At 37.9% G+C, this 20,538-nt stretch overlaps 4 protein-coding genes across 6 annotated transcripts; 3 read left to right on the top strand and 1 right to left on the bottom strand.

The window, feature by feature from the left end:
- The first annotated feature begins 455 nt into the window (after positions 1-455).
- LOC111791650 lies at positions 456-5,321 on the top strand. Of its 3 annotated transcripts, XM_023673074.1 has the most exons (5): positions 456-559; positions 687-761; positions 3,388-3,495; positions 4,537-4,596; positions 4,810-5,321. In XM_023673074.1, exons 1-5 carry the CDS (start codon positions 545-547, stop codon positions 4,819-4,821), a joined length of 270 nt encoding a protein of 89 aa, XP_023528842.1. In that variant the 5' UTR covers positions 456-544; the 3' UTR covers positions 4,822-5,321. The 3 variants fall into 3 exon arrangements, with proteins under 3 accessions (XP_023528842.1, XP_023528841.1, XP_023528840.1); XM_023673073.1 differs by lacking the exon at positions 456-559 and having other exon boundaries at positions 584-761; XM_023673072.1 differs by lacking the exons at positions 456-559; positions 4,810-5,321 and adding an exon at positions 4,690-4,756 and having other exon boundaries at positions 584-761.
- A 433-nt stretch (positions 5,322-5,754) lies between these two features.
- Positions 5,755-9,068, bottom strand: LOC111789755. The gene is made up of 9 exons (XM_023670436.1): positions 8,868-9,068; positions 8,184-8,209; positions 7,934-8,018; positions 7,604-7,813; positions 7,072-7,194; positions 6,938-6,995; positions 6,771-6,844; positions 6,133-6,221; positions 5,755-6,053 (listed from the first exon to the last, which is right to left on the bottom strand). Exons 1-9 carry the CDS (start codon positions 8,970-8,972, stop codon positions 5,984-5,986), a joined length of 840 nt encoding a protein of 279 aa, XP_023526204.1. The 5' UTR covers positions 8,973-9,068; the 3' UTR covers positions 5,755-5,983.
- Positions 9,069-10,273: 1,205 nt separating this feature from the next.
- LOC111789858 lies at positions 10,274-11,415 on the top strand. Its single transcript, XM_023670568.1, has 3 exons — positions 10,274-10,497; positions 10,616-10,927; positions 11,015-11,415. The coding sequence occupies exons 1-3, from the start codon at positions 10,434-10,436 to the stop codon at positions 11,029-11,031; spliced, it is 393 nt and encodes a 130-aa protein (XP_023526336.1). The 5' UTR covers positions 10,274-10,433; the 3' UTR covers positions 11,032-11,415.
- Positions 11,416-14,637: 3,222 nt separating this feature from the next.
- Positions 14,638-19,906, top strand: LOC111790003 (protein ABHD17B-like). The gene is made up of 6 exons (XM_023670758.1): positions 14,638-14,939; positions 15,616-15,652; positions 15,757-15,993; positions 16,077-16,124; positions 17,359-17,828; positions 19,564-19,906. Exons 1-6 carry the CDS (start codon positions 14,638-14,640, stop codon positions 19,565-19,567), a joined length of 1,098 nt encoding a protein of 365 aa, XP_023526526.1. The 3' UTR covers positions 19,568-19,906.
- The last annotated feature ends 632 nt before the right edge of the window (positions 19,907-20,538 follow it).

Here is a 20,538-nt window from a genome sequence, read left to right as displayed (position 1 = left end):
CCCACCACTAACAGATATCATCATCTTTAGGCTTTTCTTTTCGAACTTCCCTTCAAAATTTTAAAACGCGTCCACTAAGAAGAAGTTTCCACGGAATGTTTCATTTCCCTCCCGAACTGACACGAGATCTCAATATATATATATATATATATATATTATTTATTTTTCTATTTATTAAAAAAAAAACTATATAATTTTTTTTAGTTGGTTTTAAATGGAATCAAAAGTCTAAATTATTATTTTTTTTTCATTTTTAAAATATATTTTTTATTATAAAAAAATAATATTTTTGACCATTCACAACCACCTACAAATTTAACCCAAAACTCATGGTGTTATAATTTTTAATAAATAATTTTTTAATCATTTAAAAAAAATAGTTTTATTATTAATAGTTAGAAATAATTTGAAAATCTGAAATATTCATATAATTATTACAGAATAATGTTGAGAAAAGTTAAGAGGCCGTGGTTCGAACCCAATGCACAGCAGTTAGGCGCGAAACTCGAACCAAAATCAGTCGGCCAAACGAATCAGAGAGACGATGTTAACTCTGCATANTTACAGAATAATGTTGAGAAAAGTTAAGAGGCCGTGGTTCGATCCCAATCCACAGCAGTTAGGCGCGAAACTCGAACCAAAATCAGTCGGCCAGACGAATGAGAGAGACGATGTTAGCTTTGCAAAGGGCTTTCCGGACGATCCATACCACCGTTGATGCTCCGCAAATTACCAGTTTCGCTCTTCGCGCCCCCAAATATGTAAGCCTTTTCCCCGCTAATCTTCGTTTGATTTTCCATCTGATTTCGATTCTGGTTCAGTGTGCTTGTTATATCGATCCATTCTCGGGTTTTGATTTCTGGTTTTTTGTTTGTGATTTTAAAATGGTGATTTGAATCGGAACTGTCCGTTGTATTTCTTTTTTCATNCCCCCAAATATGTAAGCCTTTTCCCCGCTAATCTTCGTTTGATTTTCCATCTGATTTCGATTCTGGTTCAGTGTGCTTGTTATATCGATCCATTCTCGGGTTTTGATTTCTGGTTTTTTGTTTGTGATTATAAAATGGTGATTTGAATCAGAATTGCTCCTTCTCCTTTCAAAATATGTAAGCCTTTCCCCTACTAATCTTCGAAACTAAAAGGTAGACTAAAGCTAAGACCAAGTCACACGAGCAACATAGCTAGGTAAGAGCCCAAAACTAAAGACCAAAAAACAAACACTAAAATTTTACCACTAAACTTAGTCTTAACGAGGAAGAATTAATAGACCTTTCCAGGTAGTACAATTCCTTTACCTTTACTATCGACCAAGAAGAATCGTTCAGTAAGTAATAGGATTATTCAATTATATGGTCTTTTAACAAAGGGATATATAAAGTTACTATTTTACTTTAATGTTTTACTACCTTAGTTTAGGTTATCTAATGTTTAAACTATTCTTATGTGCAATAAATTGGTTGATCGGTAAAGATACGTGTACTTGATGTCCCGCCCAAGAAAGAGACCCGCTCAATGAACATGTCTCAGAGAATATCCCAAATTTCATTAGATAAGGCAGTCTGCCAACCAAAAGCCACTAGGATGTGTTCCCAAAAAGATCTAGCCTGTTTACACCAAATGAAAAGGTGACTATGTGTTTGCTCATCATATTTGTAAAAAATGCAGCAACTAGGAGAGATATTAATCCATGGAGATCTTCTTTGCAGCTTGTCGTGAGTATTAAGGCATGAAGGAAAAACTTCTACTTTTTAGGAAAATTTCCTTTCCAAATGGAAAGATATAGGTCGTTTTTATCATGATCACCAGCTGAGGATAGAAACTTGGAGAGGGATTCTGATGAGAAAGCCCCATCTTTTCCAAATTCCAGGACCAAAAATCGTTAGTATCATTGAGAACAACGACGGCAAGAGCATCAGATAGGCTGGTTCATTCCTCTATTTCCCTACCTGCAGGTTTCTCCTTGGCCAAAAATTTCAAGAAGGCAATGAATTATTCCATAAATTAGCCATTGAGGCTTCTTTTTTCTGTATGATAGCAAACATAGAGGTAAACTTGTCTTTTAGGGCACTATTTTCCAACCAAAACGGTGTGCCATCTCCTTTCCCTACCTTGCAGATGATGATATTTTTCCTTATGAAATTCCAAATCCACTTAACCAACAAGGAAGTATTTTTCTGTTCTAGATCTGCAATCCTCCTTCTTCCTTCTCGGGGAGCTTGATTGTTTCTCAATCAAGATTGTGTGTACCTTTCTTCTCCTTGTCGCCCTTCCACACTACAAGTTTCGAAATAGTCTCTCAATGGATGCCGTGATCTTTGTGAGGATGGGAAGGGGATAAATGATAGATGGGTAAGTTGGCCTAACTTGCTTGAATCAGATTTATGTGACCACTTCTTTGGGGGTGCATGGGTTAATCTCTAGTGAAAACTGTGGTATTTAGCTGATGAAAGGGTTTGCTTCAAAAGGTGGGTTGATTTATACTATCAAAGGGGGCAGAAGAAGACAATGGGAGGTGGAGACTTGCAAGGATGAAACTCTATATGTAATAGTNCAACTGTATATATGTAATAGTCCAAGCCCACCACTAGCACATATTGTCCACTTTGGTCAGCCTCACGGTTTTAAAATGTGTTTACTAGGGATAGTTTTCTACGCCCTTATAAGAAATGTTTCGTTTCCCTCNGCAAGGATGAAACTCTATATGTAATAGTCCAAGCCCACCACTAGCACCACTAGCACATATTGTCCATTTTGGTCAGCCTCACGGTTTTAAAATGTGTTTACTAGGGATAGTTTTCTACGCCCTTATAAGAAATGTTTCGTTTCCCTCTCCAACCAATGTGGGATCTCACAATCCACCCCCTTGGGGGCCCAGCGTCCTCGCTGGCACACCGCCCTGTGTCTGGCTCTGATACCATTTGTAACAGTTCAAGTCTGCCGCTAGTAGATATTGTCCACTTTGGACTGTTACATATCCCCGTTAGCCTCACGATTTCAAAACATGTCTACTAGGGAGAGGTTTCCACACCCTTATAAGAAATGTTTCGTTCCCCTCTCCAACCTANTTCAAGTCTGCCGCTAGTAGATATTGTCCACTTTGGACCGTTACATATCCCCGTCAGCCTCACGATTTCAAAACATGTCTACTAGGGAGAGGTTTCCACACCTTTATAAGAAATGTTTCGTTCCCCTCTCCAACCTATGTGGGATCCCACAATATATGTTCTCTTATAGACTTTGAAATTAGGTTTGGAGCATAACTTACATTAGAAGATCCTTTTGCAGAATGTTTTGATGTGCTATTAGCCTTCATTTTGTGAATATGGTTTTTTCTTTTTCACGTACACTGTTTAGTATGATGCAGTTCGTTAAATATTTCACTTTCAGGTTGAGGTTAAATTTGCAGATGGAAGTGTGTTCAACTTGTCAGCTGAATTCTTGAGAGTATATAGCCCAGCTGCTGATGCTAAGGTTCGGTCAATTGGGGGTGAAAAGGTACTGTAAAACAACTTTAGTTTCATATATCTTTCTATCTAAAACTCAAGCTAATTCATCATGGGCAATGGTCAAATAGCCAAATTGGATGGTTGGATGATTTTTAAGGCTAGTGCTTTTAAATGAAATATTTCAACTCAAGCCTACTGCTAGTAGATATTGTCCGCTTTGGCCCATTACGTATCGCTATCAACCTCACGGTTTTAAAATGCGTTTACTATGGAGAAGTTTCCACACTCTTATAAAAAATGTTTCGTTCCCCTCTCCAACCAATGTGGGATCTAACAATCCACCCCCCTCGAGGACCTAGCGTTCTCGCTGGCACACCGCCCCGTATCTGGCTTTGATACCATTTGTAACAGTCCAAGCCCACTACTAGTAGGTATTGTCCGTTTTGACTCGTTACATATCGCTGTCAGTCTCAGTTTTAAAATGCGTCTACAAGAGAGAAGTTTCTACACCCTTATAAGCAATGTTTCGTTCCCTTTTCCAACCAACGTGGGATCTCACATGCATTTTGACTATTAGAAAACAAGCTAACTAGATAGATGACTTCTATGGTTTGGACTATTTCTCTTTGAGCCCCACCCCATGAAACACTTCTTTTATAAATACTTTTGAAAAAAAAACAATTAACTTCTTGCCATTCTGAAAGTCATACCATACTCACCCTATACATCCTACAACTTTTCTAGCGTTAAATATTGTAATGACAAACTAATATCATAAAGTTAGTTGATGTATATGTAAATTGGTTCGAACACTCAAACCTGATTAGGTTAGGACTAAGTGTAAATAATTTCACCGACTTTAAGATATTCAGACACGATCGGTTTATAGAGATATCATTAGCCATATTCTAGAGTTTGGAGTATAAAATAACTGGTGCACGTGGGTTGGCCAAACTGTTCATTTAGCACGATTTTCTGTTTAGCCACGTTCTCATGATCCGATCCTTCTACTGATATATCAACATCATCTAGAACTTTAACTGATTTTGTTTTATCAGATTCAATTACTAAATGCACGTTTCAAACTTAGGTAATTTCTGGACGACGTCACGTCAGTATCATGTCTGCAGAACCAGTTGGGAACTATGGGGTAAGGTACTTTGAAACTACTAGCTACCATTAACTTTAGCAATCTTTTGGTATTGACTTTGAAGAATCCAAACATATTGCTTGAATTTGGTAGGATCCTTTTTGATGACTTACATAGAACTGGAATTTATTCGTGGGATTATTTCTATCATCTNTTTAGCAATCTTTTGGTATTGACTTTGAAGAATCCAAACATATTGCTTGAATTTGGTAGGATCCTTTTTGATGACTTACATAGAACTGGAATTTATTCGTGGGATTATTTCTATCATCTGGGGAGCAACAAGTTTACATTCTTGAGAAATTATGTTAAAACACTAAAGAAGCATGGACTGAGCCGAGATCCACCGAAGAGAAAGTGATGGACAAATCAACTGTCGTGAGCAGGTTGGAGAAAGATCCAATTGTTGAACTATAAGCATCTGAGACCTCTTGGACTGTGAACCAAGAACCTGAGCATGGAAATACACATATTAGTGTAGCTACTTGCAAGATTATCTATGAACTTAGTTTAACTACAGATTAGGACTTGTATTTCGATGGTTGGTTGGCTACTTAGTCCGTAAGTTTTGACAAATTTTGATTATGACCATTGATTTGTTAAGAAGATGCTTGATAAAATAGAGAGGTATTTACACATGATGTTAGGTTTAAGTAATGATCAATTGTGTAAAACCACAAAGTTATCTTGTCTCTCAATATGTCAATATTCTTTATTGAATTGAATTGAGCAGTGTAACCGCTCAAGCCCATTGCTGGTAGATATTGTCATCTTTAGACTTTCCCTCAAGGTTTTAAAATGTGTTAGGGTTTTCCCTTCAAAGTTTTAAAAACACATATAATAGGGAGAAGTACCCTTATAGATCCTTATAAGGAATGTTTCGTAAGACAAGTTCGTTCTCCAACTAAGGTAGGATTTCACAATCTATCCCTTGGAGGCCCAACGTCCTCGCTGGCACATTGCTCAGTGTCTGGCTCCGATACCATTTGTAACAACCCAAAGTCCACTGCTTGCACATATTGTCCTCTTTGAAGCTTTTCTCAAGGTTTTAAAATGTGTCTCTAAGGAGAGATTTTCACACCTTCATAAAAAATGTTTCGTTCTTCTCATCCACGAATATGGGACCTTGAGTAGGGAAAATAATGGACTAACCATGAGTGCTCAAGTTAACCTTCATGAAATGGTTATATTTCTCAAACAAATGTTATGATACAAAAAATCTCATTCCCCTCTAGGAGTGGAACCTGTTCGTGTTAAGAGTTCTACAGGTACAGATGATGAAAGAAAACTGATTCAAAGAACAAGCTTTGCCCTCTCATTCTCTTCCTCTCATAAGTGAGTTGTAAATAAATCAACATATTGTAATTGAAAGGGCAAGAGCTTCTATCTATGAAGGTTTTTTCTTTCCTCCACTTTTTGAGAGGCGTTTCAGCACCTGTGGTCGAGTTCTCATTCCCCTGTAAGACGAACACGATCGTCAAATCAAAGTTGAAGCTTTTGTGAACATACAAATGAAGGTGGGTGAAGGAAAGATACCTCTTATACAAGTAAATGAAGACATAGAAAAACAGCACAAAAATGACTGTCAAAACTGAAATAACAACGTAGAACACACTCGTCCTAACCTGCAAACAAACAGAAGAATGCATTTGACAAAATTAGAAGTGCAAAAAAAGGAATACATACATGCATTACACGTTCATCCCCTCGAAATTTTATTCGAACAGAAATGATGTATTCGTAAAATATCTTCTGAATTGTTTTCCTGTCGACTGTTTGAATATGAACGAACAGATGAACTTGATTTGAATAAATTGATGAGTGTGATGTGAAACACAAACTTAGGATGATTTGATCAAACAATTCCTACTTCACATTATATGCATTATAGTCCNGATTTGAATAAATTGATGAGTGTGATGTGAAACACAAACTTAAGATGATTTGATCAAACAATTCCTACTTCACATTATATGCATTATAGTCCATTGCCAACACAAAGGCATGTTGATATTATGATATGATATCTCGAGGGTCAATCAAAATCAGAGAAAACAATGGCATATCTTGAAGATTGCTCGGCATACTTGGAACATGTACCATAAGAAATTGATCGAAAGGAGCTTAACATGTCTATATACATACACACACATATATACAATGAAACAACTTACTTGTCGACCTCTCGAGAAAGGTTTTGGCTTTCCGCTACATGTGTGTGCATCACAGAACTGACGTAAGAAGAATTCTACCATTTGAATTACACGAAAAGTGTTTCATTAGATAGATGATAGAAGTAGTGAAAGTTGTCAAATGAGTGAAGGGAGAATTCTGAAGCTACCGTGAAGATGGCTGGCCGAGGCACCGTCATCGATAGGAAAACAACTGTCAGCAAGACCCTGCGATGAATTAACAATTGTGTGGTGAATGATGAGGAAATGATGAAGAAATCTGCAAGAAATCTTCTGATGTCACCTCACACATGTGTTTATTTCTTGCAGCAGCAGCAGGATTGCATTTACTTTTCTGTGATATTGTATCTATCACACGGTCACAGTGCAATGCACCACAAAAATCTGCCAAGCACTTGCTTCGACTCTGGAATAAACGAGCAAGATAATTGAAGCGCCATATCAGCTAAAACTGAAGCAAACAACGCTTTTTCTAATTTCTAAGGGATATGCTCCTGAAGTACAAGAAAGACAGGACCATGCAAACTATCTAATATCTAGAAAGAAGCCTAAACATATTTTTTTAAGTAAAACAAATGTGAAGGTGGGGATGTGAACCTTCGGTCTCACGGGAAGAAGCAAAACGCTGAGATATGTTCATGTTGGCAAGAAGCTTAAACATATAGTAACTTGAGCCTCATGTTATATCTACTTGTCCAAGATAATTGACTAGATGGCAATATAATCCACAGTGAACTAATGGAAGCCCACGATTTAATAGAAAAGTTCTACGATCATCGCTACTGTTGGAAGTTGAATCATGAACGGAAACTTACCACATTGAGTAAATCATAGTGTCTATTGGCAAAGTGCTGATCGAGATACTTTTCTTCGTAGAATTTCTTTTTACAATATCCACACTTCCAGTCATTAAAATCTAGATGGCTCTTGTGCTGTTCTTGATCTCTGAACATGTCATTATCGGGGTGAAGCCTACACTTAGTAGAAATCTTGTATCGCTTTTTATCCACGAATGGCATTAGATACTGCGTCGAGATAAAAACATTCGAATCTAGCTTAATAAAGTATCATATCATACATACCAAGCATGTCAACCAATCAACTATGAAATACAAAGAAACACCATTCGAGTGTTGAATGAATACCTCCTCAATTATTTTCCACGCAGCCCTACTCCTTTCTCTGGAGCAATGCACCTCATGAGCATTGTTCAAATCCTGCTTCGGAGTGCTGAACATCAATTCCAAAGCCAACAAATTATCATCATCATAACGAAAGTGAGCCTAGCTTAATTAGCATGTGTTACCTTCCTCGAGGTCAAAGATTCAAATCCTCTACCTCATTTGTTGTACTAAGAAAAGGAACGTAGGTGATCATAAAGAAACAAAATATTACCTCTCGGTGGCTGAATCTTTAGAACCCTAGGGAAAAATAACAACAAAGAAGAAGGTCATACATAGAATGATGTTCATCCAGTGATTAATTGCAATTTACATAACAATTCAGAAATTGAATCAGACAATTCCAGTTGAACAAAANGAATCTTTAGAACCCTAGGGAAAAATAACAACAAAGAAGAAGTTCATACATAGAATGATGTTCATCCAGTGATTAATTGCAATTTACACAACAATTAAGAAATTGAATCAGACAATTCCAGTTGAACAAAACATAAGAAGAGATCGAAAATATAACGAACGGTTCAGAAAACTTCAAATACTTCGATTCCCAGATAAATTTATAGAAATCCATCAACAAATTTCCATTGGATTTCAATGCCGAAACATCGAAACATTCTATANTCAAATACTTCGATTCCCAGATAAATTTATAGAAATCCATCATCAAATTTCCATTGGATTTCAATGCCGAAACATCGAAACATTCTACAGCAAATTATCAGGTTAAATCAAACGCTAGAGCATTTAAAATGAAATCACTAATGAACAGAATATTTCAATGATCGTTTTATACGAAATCAATCAACGACGTTACGCTTCAAAACGAATTAACAGGTCTCCATCTCACAAAATTTGAATCTAACAGAGACAGTTCCAATTCATAGACGAAAATAAGTACCTGATTCAATGATTGAAGAGGAAGAGTGGAAGAAACTCCGTGCGGCCGCGAATAAAGAAGAAGGGAGAGGACGAGAAGCGCAACCCATAAGGATCGCCTTCCCATTGTTGATGAAATTGAACCTCCACAAGCGGAATTGAAAGCAAGAGGAAACTCTAGAAAAACTACGAAGACGGTGAGGGCCACCTCATAATTTGGGGAAAATATGAGCAAATTTTATATACTTTTTATTCTCTTTGGATTAAAATGCTAAAAGTGTAAAAAATAAAATTTTAATTTATATTTTAGTCCCTAAGGTCCCATCGTCTCATTGCATGTAGCCAAAATTTCTCGAACTCGGGCGTTCGATCGACAACAATTACAGCACCGTTNTATATTTTAGTCCCTAAGGTCCCATCGTCTCATTGCATGTAGTCAAAATTTCTCGAACTCGGGCGGTTCGATCGACAACAATTACAGCACCGCTGCTCGTGGGTTCATTCATCACTGACCTAACGCACAACACAAGGTTTGAACGAGAAAAGATTGTTGAGGGAAATGATGAATACACACCCAGATGAAGCGTAGAGATCCATTTTAGCTATTTGATTTTTGTTTCGCACTTTGCCCTCCCGTGCACCCGCTTTAGGCCGGGGCGATTACAATGATGTCGGTGTGTTTTTAGCTCTGGAACCCTTGACTCGTAGAAAAAAGAAGAAGCTCCTAAATCAGCTGCCCGAGAGTCCCTCTTCCATTTGACCTTTCTAGTAAAAGTCATACCTTGTTGTTTCATCTGTTCTATTGAGAAAGTTTTCAGTTTTTTCAGTTTGTTCAGGGTTCCAACCTCAACGGTTGGCAACTAAACACGAGAGTTGCACTTATTGAGGGACTTAACCCAACACCTTACGACACGAGCTGACGACAGTCATGCACCACTTGTGTCCACATTCCTGAAGGCACCCCTATCTTTCAAGAGGATTCGCGGCATGTCAAGTCCTGGTAAGGTCCTTCGCTTTGCATCGAATTAAACCACATGCTCCACTACTCGTGCATGCTCTGTCAATTCATTTGAGTTTCATTCTTGCGAACGTACATATAATATATATTTATATATATAATTGAGTTTCACTCTCAATTTTGAGATTAATAAATATTTAAATGTAAATTATTAATTAAAATTGAATTTTATTCTTTTATATATATATATATTTTTTTTTCAACAATAATTTTCGAATATAAAAAATTAATGAATTTCTGATATTAGTAATTTATTTGGTTCCAAAAAAATAAAAATAAAAATAAAAAAACAATTTCGCTCATCCCTGTGCTTTACATTTGCTTAGGGTTTTGGGACGCTGATTGTTCCCCCATTTTTCTGCTGAGTTCATTTCTGTTTTCCATCTTCATCTCCCAANAAAAAAAAAAAAAAAAAAAAAAACAATTTCGCTCATCCCCGTACTTCACATTTGCTTAGGGTTTTGGGACGCTGATTGTTCCCCCCATTTTCTGCTGAGTTCATTTCTGTTTTCCATCTTCATCTCCCAAGCATTCTAAAAGATTCAGTCTCAGAAGCTTCGTTTCGATTCAATGGCGTCGATGCTTCAAAAGCTCGTCAGAAAATCGCCACCAACAAGACTAATTGCTGCTTTGGGTACCCAGACCTCACAAAATCCCTTAAAACCCTACATTCTTCACCAGCCGCTTGATTTTGATAAGAAACCAGATCGGCATTGCGATTCTAATTTAANCAAGACTAATTGCTGCTTTGGGTACCCAGACCTCACAAAATCCCTTAAAACCCTACATTCTTCACCAGCCGCTTGATTTTGACAAGAAACCAGATCGGCATTGCGATTCTAATTTAAACTCTGTTTCTACTTCGAATCCATCTCACTTTTCCCTGTTTTACCCTAGTTTTCCATTTGGGTTTTGCTTGCCGCAAATCTCCTCATCTGGGATGCTTCCGTTCGAGCCCGATTTTGTTGAACAAGATGAATCTAGGAAATTGTGGGCTGATAGCGTGAAGAAGAAGAGGAAACGGAAGATGAACAAGCATAAATACAAGAAGCTTAGGAAGCGACNTAGCGTGAAGAAGAAGAGGAAACGGAAGATGAACAAGCATAAGTACAAGAAGCTTAGGAAGCGGCNCAAGAAGCTTAGGAAGCGACTCCGAAGACAGACTTAGTTGCTTTATTTGGTAAGACTATATATATTTTTATAGTCTTGTAGAATGGGCTAAAAGAATTTCCTTTGTTATTGTTCTCTAGAGGCAAATTCTTGGAGATTCTTGTTTCAAGCTCATAGCAAGCTTTTTACAGAACAGATTTGCCTTTCATTTTCTGGAATAAGTTTGGAAGTGTTCTGTTAACCAAACGATTCATATGAGTAAAATAGTGATGATACATTGTTTGTAGGGTTATATTGCAGATTTTGTTTTCTGTTTGCTTCTGTTCTAAAATTGGTATTGATGTAAGATGAAGGGTTGCTATCTAGCTTATTCCCCATTGAATCTCTGTAATGCCTAATTTTTTTGGTTATACCATTAAACACTGTGGTCTTGAATTATCAAGCTGCTCTTTTGCTGGTAATCAAATGGTGGTAATATATTCTTTTTCTGTACGTTATCATCTATTAATTTATGAGCCTACAGATGGCTTCTTCTTGTGTATGTTTATAAGTTTGCTCACTCAGAAAATTCAAAGAAATAGAATTCTTTTGATCTGGCTTTATACTCTTTGATTGGCGGTTTGGAGAGGGATGGTGCTGGAATATTGATATATCCTTGAGAATTTTATTTTTATTTTGACAAGGACAGCGTTGTTGAAACTTTAGGTCATGCAAATCTTTCACTGAAAACTGATATATCTTCTGATGTTGGACTTCTCTTTTTGGACTAGTACCTTTAGTCTCTTGTCCTACTTCTGCCTCAGCGCGAACCACCCTCCCCCGAACGAAAGAAAAGAGGATTGCATTTGGAGCTTCGTATTTTAACTGTAGTTCCTTTTTCATTGGGATCTTGGAAGTGATTACATAGGCATAGCTAATACAAACGGATATACCCTAATTGGTTTGCACTGTCATGAGTTAGTATGTATGCAAGGTGTAACAGTTTGTTCTATTTGTTCTTTGATAGGTAAATATGACTTTAGTTTATTCTTCTAGCAGCCTTCTTCGTCCTGCACTCTGATTGGCATTCATATTGAGTTGTCTTCAATTTAACTTGTCTAGAATCATATTTCTCATAAGAAAAAAAAAAAAAAAAAAAAATCTAGAATTTAGATATTGAAATTTTGCAGTAGTTCAAAATTTTCCCGGTGGATACTTACCACTTAGACTCGAAAAGTTGATGGATGAAACACACTAGACAACCTTCTAACACAAAACGTTGCTTCACAGGCTGGAAAAGGATGTGATAATGTAGGAAGATGCACTTCCATTGTAGCTTGTTAATCGAGGTAGCATACATATACCACAATGACCTGATATGAACTTTGAAATTGAGTTATAAGCTTGAGAATTCGGTTAATCATTGCTTCACAGGTTAGGTAAAAGCCGTGATGATATAGGAAGTGGCACATCCCTTGTAAACTGATACTTATTAGTTGAGATTAGCATAAGTGGACTTCAATGTGATTAACCATGTACGTTAATTTTGAAATCGAGGCAAAAACTCTGGAATGCTTAAGAATTCAATGCTTGGAACCAATTATTGGTGTTGGGAGTGTATTGATGTAATAATTGACAGGAGGTGACAACAATTACCAATTATGCTTTGTTTTTCTATCTGCTGCTGTGACATATATATGAAAGGTTTCTTTTCCAGAATGTATTGTCATTCTTGCTTGATGTAATTGAAGAGGGCTTGTCCCAATCACTAAGCTGTGAAGTAGACCATATACTTGCCACCTCCTTCTTTTCATGCTATACCACTTGACAACTTCCTTGTCTTCTCATACATGTTGTTAGGCTAGAAAATTGTTTGGTTTGAACTAAACTAATATAGCTGCTAAACCCGATCATCGACGAACTCGATGTATTTTGTAAACCCAAGCAAAGAAATCTGTGAGGCAAAGTCCAGATTCTCTGCCATTGATAGGGGACATGTCTCATCATCCCATCACTACAACAAAAAAGGAGAGGTAGAATCACAGAGACCCACAACTTCTTTTCTTTACATAAAACATGGACCCCCACTTCCTTTTTTTCTGCCTGTAGCTTCATTTCTACTTCCTAGTGATTTTTCCTTTATATTTAGTTGTTATTTAGTCATTTTCAAACACAAGAGGTTGATGCTTGCTTTATGATCTTGATTTGAAGCTTTTCTCCTTAATTTTGGGCCCATGTAGTGTGGCTGATATCATGATTCATGACATGTTTGGATTGATCTTTTTTCTTCTTGAAATTACTTTTTGTGGGGTCTGGAACATAAACATGTTTGAATTTCCGGAAATCAATGTTTGTGATTAGTTTTGACTAAATTTCCATCTACTACATGCATATATCATATCATATCATGATCGTCGAAGCCTTTTTATGGCGTGATTTGAGTTTTTGATAAATTTAGCTGGTAAACGTTCTTTATCTCTATGATATGGATAGAGGAAATAATCATTCCCTTCCCATATGCCTATTGTGAATTGCTTTCTTCACTTTAATTGAGAATGATTTTTACCCTTTGCAGCAATTGATCAGGATGGAGCTGATGGGACCTCAGAGGTCAGGAAGAATTCTTTTTCCACCCCTTCATCGACGAATCGTTATGTTCGTGTATTTGCCTAATCGAACAATTCTTAACCATTTGAATTTGTTAAGCTTGAAATGGAAAGACATGTTTTTTGTAACGATTTCCCTTGGAGAGGAGAATAATTGTAGTGAAAATTTTGTATCAATGTTAAAAATAAATTATAGGGAATACACCAAAAAAAGGAGGGAAAAAAGAGAATTAGAAGAGAAAATGGGAAATGCTCTTCATTCAAGCAGTGTTTATGAATGTTGTATCCCACTTGATCCTTCAATGCTTAATTTCTAGAAGTGTTTATGAATTCTTTTCATTAGCTACTAATATTGATTCATTTATAAAGTAGAGTAGCGTAATATATTCGGAGTTTAAATCACTACTTCAATCTGGCTTTATAAACAAGTTAGATTTCAACTTAGCTTCGATTATATGTCGGATATATTTGTTAATCGGGAGTGTTCAATATAACATCACTGGATGATCAAATTTTTTGATATCATTAAAAATAGTTCTCTGTAAATTCCAATATGGCTGGCTCTGTTCTCTCTCTCTCTCTATTTATTGATTTTACAGTATATTTTAGTATATTGAATGATTAATTTGATTTTGAATTAAATAATGAGTACCAGATGAAAGAGGAAGAACATGAGAGCCATGATATGGTTGGAGCCAAATGGCAATGCCCATTTCTTGACCAAATTAAGCATCAGCAGAGAGCTCTGCGTCCTCCATTATTCCCTTTCACTCAGAGTACAGAATTCTGACTCTTCAAATAATTCAACCTCCACACCATTCTCTGAGCTCTGGTCCACCATTCCACCCCCCCTCCTCCTCGCTCTAAACCATGGGAGTGAAGCCTTGATTCTTTCAAGAATGTAGTTACTGGATGAACATCCTCTGTACTTTTTTTCCACTGTCTCTAAAAGAATCGAATCGTCTGGAAAAAGGAAAACAAAGGGTTGTTGACCAAAGGAGTGCTGGAAATTCGATTTGATCAGTCGTTTTTTCAGTGTAGAATCTGAACATTTTTCTGGGTTTTGAGCCGGCGGCGATATGGGCGGCGTTACCTCATCCATGGCGGCCAAGTTTGCCTTCTTCCCGCCGAACCCACCTTCGTACAAGCTCATCACCGATGATCTTACTGGCCTTTTGCTTCTCAGCCCTTTCCCTCATCGCGAAAATGTTGAAGTTCTGAAACTGCCCACTCGCCGGAGCACTGATATCGTTGCAATCTATGTCCGGCATCCGATGGCAACTTCGACTCTGCTCTATTCTCATGGCAACGCCGCCGATCTGGGCCAAATGTATGAGCTCTTCATCGAGCTTAGCATTCACCTGCGTGTTAATCTAATGGGGTACTTTCTTTCCCCATTTCTTAAACATTTGGATTCATACTTCTTTCTTTCTGTTCTCTCTGTTTTGATATCTGGTTCTCTCTGTTTAAGCCCTGTGATCTTCTCAATTGATGCTCTTGATTGCTAGCATTTTGTTTAACTTAAGAGATATAGTTGGAGGGTGCAATTCTCATAGAACTTTTTGTTGTTGCTTGGTTTCCTTGTAGAATTTGATTCACTTCTTTAGCATCAACTTGTGGAGCTTAAGTTCTGTTTCAACTTTTTGTGAGTTATATTTTGGTAGATCTTCCATATTTGTGGGCATCATCTTCCCTATGTTCGTTTCAGTTTATGAACATATCATCCTTATAAATCAAAGTTCCAGAGCTATATCTTTGGCCAATTTAGATTCTGAGAATTATGACATGCATCTTAATCAATAAAATCTTAAGCAGGCCATAGCAATGACACCCTTTACGTCGAGGAATTTGTTAATTCATAGGTTATTTCAAGCACGGGTAGGAAATGATGTGAATCCCATGCTCATCTCTTGATTTTCTGACTTTTAAAGCTCATGAAGCTCGTGTTCTTGTTCGATGGAAGTTCTCGATCTTGTCGTGTATACGCAATCTAACATTATCCTGAAACAATAAGAAGCAACTGTTCCTGATACCACTGCCTCTTTTACTCCTTGCAGGTACGATTATTCGGGTTACGGTCAATCATCAGGAAAGGTGTGTTGGATTTTTCCTTCTGGATAAAGAACAGCACTGTATTCTATATCAATGCAATGATAGGATCTTTCAAGTCTCATTTGTGACCTGTTATTGTGTTGCAGCCATCTGAGCAAAATACATATGCAGATATTGAGGCTGCATATAAGTGTCTTGAAGAAAGCTATGGAACCAAGCAGGAAGACATCATCCTATATGGTCAATCTGTTGGGAGTGGTCCGACTTTGGATCTTGCAGCCCGACTTCCTCGACTAAGAGCTACCGTTTTGCACAGTCCAATACTTTCTGGCCTACGAGTCATGTATCCTGTGAAACGCTCTTACTGGTTCGATATCTATAAGGTAAGATTGTGTTTTTGATTTATTGGTTTTCATATCCATGCCATGTGTAGTAAATGGACTTTGTTCTTTCGGTCTATGTGCAGAATATCGACAAAGTTTCGCAGGTTAATTGCCCTATTCTCATCATTCATGTAAGGATGGTCTTCAACCTATTTCCTCTTCATGGTTTTGTACATTGTTATTTAACATATGGGTTATGGATATGATTATGCATCAATGCGACACAGCTTTGAATGTGTCGAGTATTTTGGTTATTTCTATCTTCCCTGGTGTCATTAGGAGTTCAGTAATATTGTCTATAACAGCCCAAGCCCACCGCTAGCAGACATTATCCTCTATGAGTTTCCCCTTGAGGGGAAGATGTGCATTAGTTTTGAATGTGTCAAGTATTTTGGTTCTTTCTATCTCCTTAGTGTCATTAGGAGTTCGGTAATATTGTTTGTAACAGCCCAAGCCCACCGCTAGCAGACATTGTCCTCTATGGGTTTTCTCTTGAGGGGAAGATGCGACACAATTTTGAATGTGTCAAGTATTTTGGTTCTTTCTATCTCCTTAGTGTCATTCGGAGTTCGGTAATATTGTCTGTAACAACCCAAGCCCACCGCTAGCAGACATTGTCCTCTATGGGTTTTCCCTTGAGGGGAAGATGCGACACAATTTTGAATGTGTCAAGTATTTTGGTTCTTTCTATCTCCTTAGTGTCATTAGGAGTTCGGTAATATTGTCTGTAACAACCCAAGCCCACCGCTAGCAGACATTGTCCTCTATGGGTTTTCCCTTGAGGGGAAGATGCGACACACTTTTGAATGTGTCAAGTATTTTGGTTCTTTCTATCTCCTTAGTGTCATTAGGAGTTCGGTAATATTGTCTGTAACAGCCCAAGCCCACCGCTAGCAGACATTGTCCTCTATGGGTTTTCTCTTGAGGGGAAGATGCGACACAGTTTTGAATGTGTCAAGTATTTTGGTTCTTTCTATCTTCCTTAGTGTCATTAGGAGTTCGGTGATATTGTCTATAACAGCCCAAGTTCACTGCTAGCAGATATTGTCCTCTTTGGGCTTTCCCTTCCGGGCTTCCCCTCAAGGTTTTAAAATGCGTCTACTAGGGAGAGGTTTCTACACCCTTATAAAGAATGTTTTGTTTCCCTCTCCAACCGATGTGAGATCTCACATTGTCAGTTTGCTCTACTGCTATGAGTAGAAGAAGAGGAAGTATCATCTTGTCGGTTTTGGTTCGGTTTTTAGAATTGTATGCCTTGAAAACATCAACAAAATTAACCGAGTCTATCGACCAGCATTTTTTACACTTAGTTTGAAAGTATCCTGGAAATTATCAAGATTAAGGGATTTTTACATCATTTTACAGGGAACTTCAGATGATGTGGTTGATTGCTCTCATGGCAAGCAACTTTGGGAACTTTGTAAAGAAAAATATGAACCATTGTGGCTAAAAGGAGGAAACCACTGTAATCTGGAGCTCTATCCTGAGTATATCAGACATCTAAAGAAGTTTGTATTAACAGTTGAGAAACCGCCTTCTCAACGATACAGTACTAGAATGAGTACAGACCAATATGAGCAGCCACGAAAGAGCACCGAGTTTTTCGAGATTCCAAGGAAGAGTACAGATAGGAGAGAAAAACCGAGGCGGAGCATGGATCAACCAGAGAAGCTGAAGAATCACTCTGATAAGTTAGACAAGTTTAGACTCTCCTTTAACCATGGGGAAAGGTCTCGCAGGAGCGTTGATTGTCATGAAAAGTCACGGAAAAGCATCGATCACCAGCTGGAAAGAGCAAGAAAAAGCGTCGATCGGCTCGATAGAATACGAACCGGGTAATTCTTACTATAGATAGATTGAAAGATTCAAGGAATTGGGTGTGCATTTGCTGGGAAAAGGTTCATTTAGTTTTGATTTCTCACAACTTATTCTCTGCTGGGTGCTGCTGTGTAGTTTGGCTGGTCACAGCCTATAATATATAAACTTGATGCATCAGCTTTCCACAACTTTGTTTGAGCTTTGTTCCCAATATATAAACGTAACCAAAAGGAAGCCCTTTCATTTACCATTGTCATAGGCTAGGAAGACCCGACAGGCTCGATGAGTGTTCGAGTTGGAGGAAGCTCCAACCATGATCAATGCCTTAGATTCGGCCCTTTCATTTACCATTGTCATAGGCTAGGAAGACCCGATAGGCTCGATGAGTGTTCGAGTTGGAGGAAGCTCCAACCATGATCAATGCCTTAGATTCGGCCCTTTCATTTACCATTGTCATAGGCTAGGAAGACCCGATAGGCTCGATGAGTGTTCGAGTTGGAGGAAGCTCCAACCATGATCAATGCCTTAGATTCGGCCCTTTCATTTACCATTGTCATAGGCTAGGAAGACCCGATAGGCTCGATGAGTGTTCGAGTTGGAGGAAGCTCCAACCATGATCAATGCCTTAGATTCGGCCCTTTCATTTACCATTGTCATAGGCTAGGAAGACCCGATAGGCTCGATGAGTGTTCGAGTTGGAGGAAGCTCCAACCATGATCAATGCCTTAGATTCGGCCCTTTCATTTACCATTGTCATAGGCTAGGAAGACCCGATAGGCTCGATGAGTGTTCGAGTTGGAGGAAGCTCCAACCATGATCAATGCCTTAGATTCGGCCCTTTCATTTACCATTGTCATAGGCTAGGAAGACCCGACAGGCTCGATGAGTGTTCGAGTTGGAGGAAGCTCCAACCATGATCAATGCCTTAGATTCGGCCCTTTCATTTACCATTGTCATAGGCTAGGAAGACCCGACAGGCTCGATGAGTGTTCGAGTTGGAGGAAGCTCCAACCATGATCAATGCCTTAGATTCGGCCCTTTCATTTACCATTGTCATAGGCTAGGAAGACCCGACAGGCTCGATGAGTGTTCGAGTTGGAGGAAGCTCCAACCATGATCAATGCCTTAGATTCGGCCCTTTCATTTACCATTGTCATAGGCTAGGAAGACCCGACAGGCTCGATGAGTGTTCGAGTTGGAGGAAGCTCCAACCATGATCAATGCCTTAGATTCGGCCCTTTCATTTACCATTGTCATAGGCTAGGAAGACCCGATAGGCTCGATGAGTGTTCGAGTTGGAGGAAGCTCCAACCATGATCAATGCCTTAGATTCGGCCCTTTCATTTACCATTGTCATAGGCTAGGAAGACCCGACAGGCTCGATGAGTGTTCGAGTCGGAGGAAGCTCCAACCATGATCAATGCCTTAGATTCGGCCCTTCCATTTACCACTGTCATAGGCTAGGAAGACCCAACAGACTCAACGAGTGTTCGAGTCGGAGGAAGCTCCAACCATGATCAAAGCCTTAGATTCGGCCCTTAGGATTTCCAATACCTTCCCTTGACATGGAGCTAAAAGAACTAACCATAGACGACCAAAGGTGTCGGTAACGAATGAAAGAGCTACTACTAACACCAACCAACATGAAAGAGGCTATATTGACAACACACGAGTCAAAGAAACAAAGTACCATATATCGTGTCAGTTCTTTCGATATCAAATAAGAGTACTCATTATCTTGTATGATTGTAGGTGACAAAGACAAGAATCCAAGATGTAGGGATGATTATTACAGAGAAGCCATAGTCAAAGGTTGATGATGACAACGACAACGACAACGACGACGAACGATTGTTTATGTAATCCGAAAAGGTGTTGGGAGCTAAAGACAGGGTGGCTTTTGGAAGATGGGAAGAACAAGAAAAAAAGCAGCATGCGCAGCTCAGCATGATATGAAGAAGGCTCTGCATTGGCAGCATATGGGAGGTGAGGATTTGACTTTCTGTCTTTTTCAAACTTTTCTTCTGCACAAATCTGTGTGATGTCTGGTCTCCTAACACAACATTTTGAAATGCTTTCAAAGTTTGTCCCTTTTTGGCTGTCTGTTTGACCTTCTACTTCTTCCCCACCATTTGCTCAATCGTCCTCTCGACTTTCAAATCGTTGTTCGGTTTGTTTCAACGAGAGCTCTATATATCTCTGAACTTCTAACTTCGTAGCCGAAGATAAATACCTTATTCAAACTCCAATCTCGTAAAAATTTAAATTTAAAATTAATTTAAAGGATATATATATATATCATTTGAAGACACGTATTACACAAATATCTATATTTTAAGAAATTTACATTTTTGTCCTTGGCCTAGCCGATCAAAACCCAATATAGATGTGATTTTATAAATTTTTCCCGCAATAATGTAATGGTCCCGTTTTTAATCACAAAAAATGTGAGGTAATAAAGAAAAAATAATTAATTAAAAAGTTTAATAAATTAATTTTATATCATTAAAAAGTAATATAAAAAAAATCAATTTAATTTAAAATGTTGAAATAAATCTTTCATATATAAAATTTAAAAGATAAAAAACATATACTTAATTTGAACGAGCGTTTAAATTAATATTTAATATATTAAATTTGAAAAGGAAAAATATGTATGGTGAGTCATATCTTATTATATTATAATGTAGCTCCTTAATTGTTCTTTTAAATTAAAAATATTCTATA

Source organism: Cucurbita pepo, chromosome LG03 (genome assembly GCF_002806865.2).
Source record: "Cucurbita pepo subsp. pepo cultivar mu-cu-16 chromosome LG03, ASM280686v2, whole genome shotgun sequence".
In the NCBI taxonomy this organism is placed as follows: Eukaryota; Viridiplantae; Streptophyta; class Magnoliopsida; order Cucurbitales; family Cucurbitaceae; genus Cucurbita; species Cucurbita pepo.
Note: the sequence above shows the minus strand (reverse complement) of the source record. Positions and strands in the feature narration are given on the sequence as shown.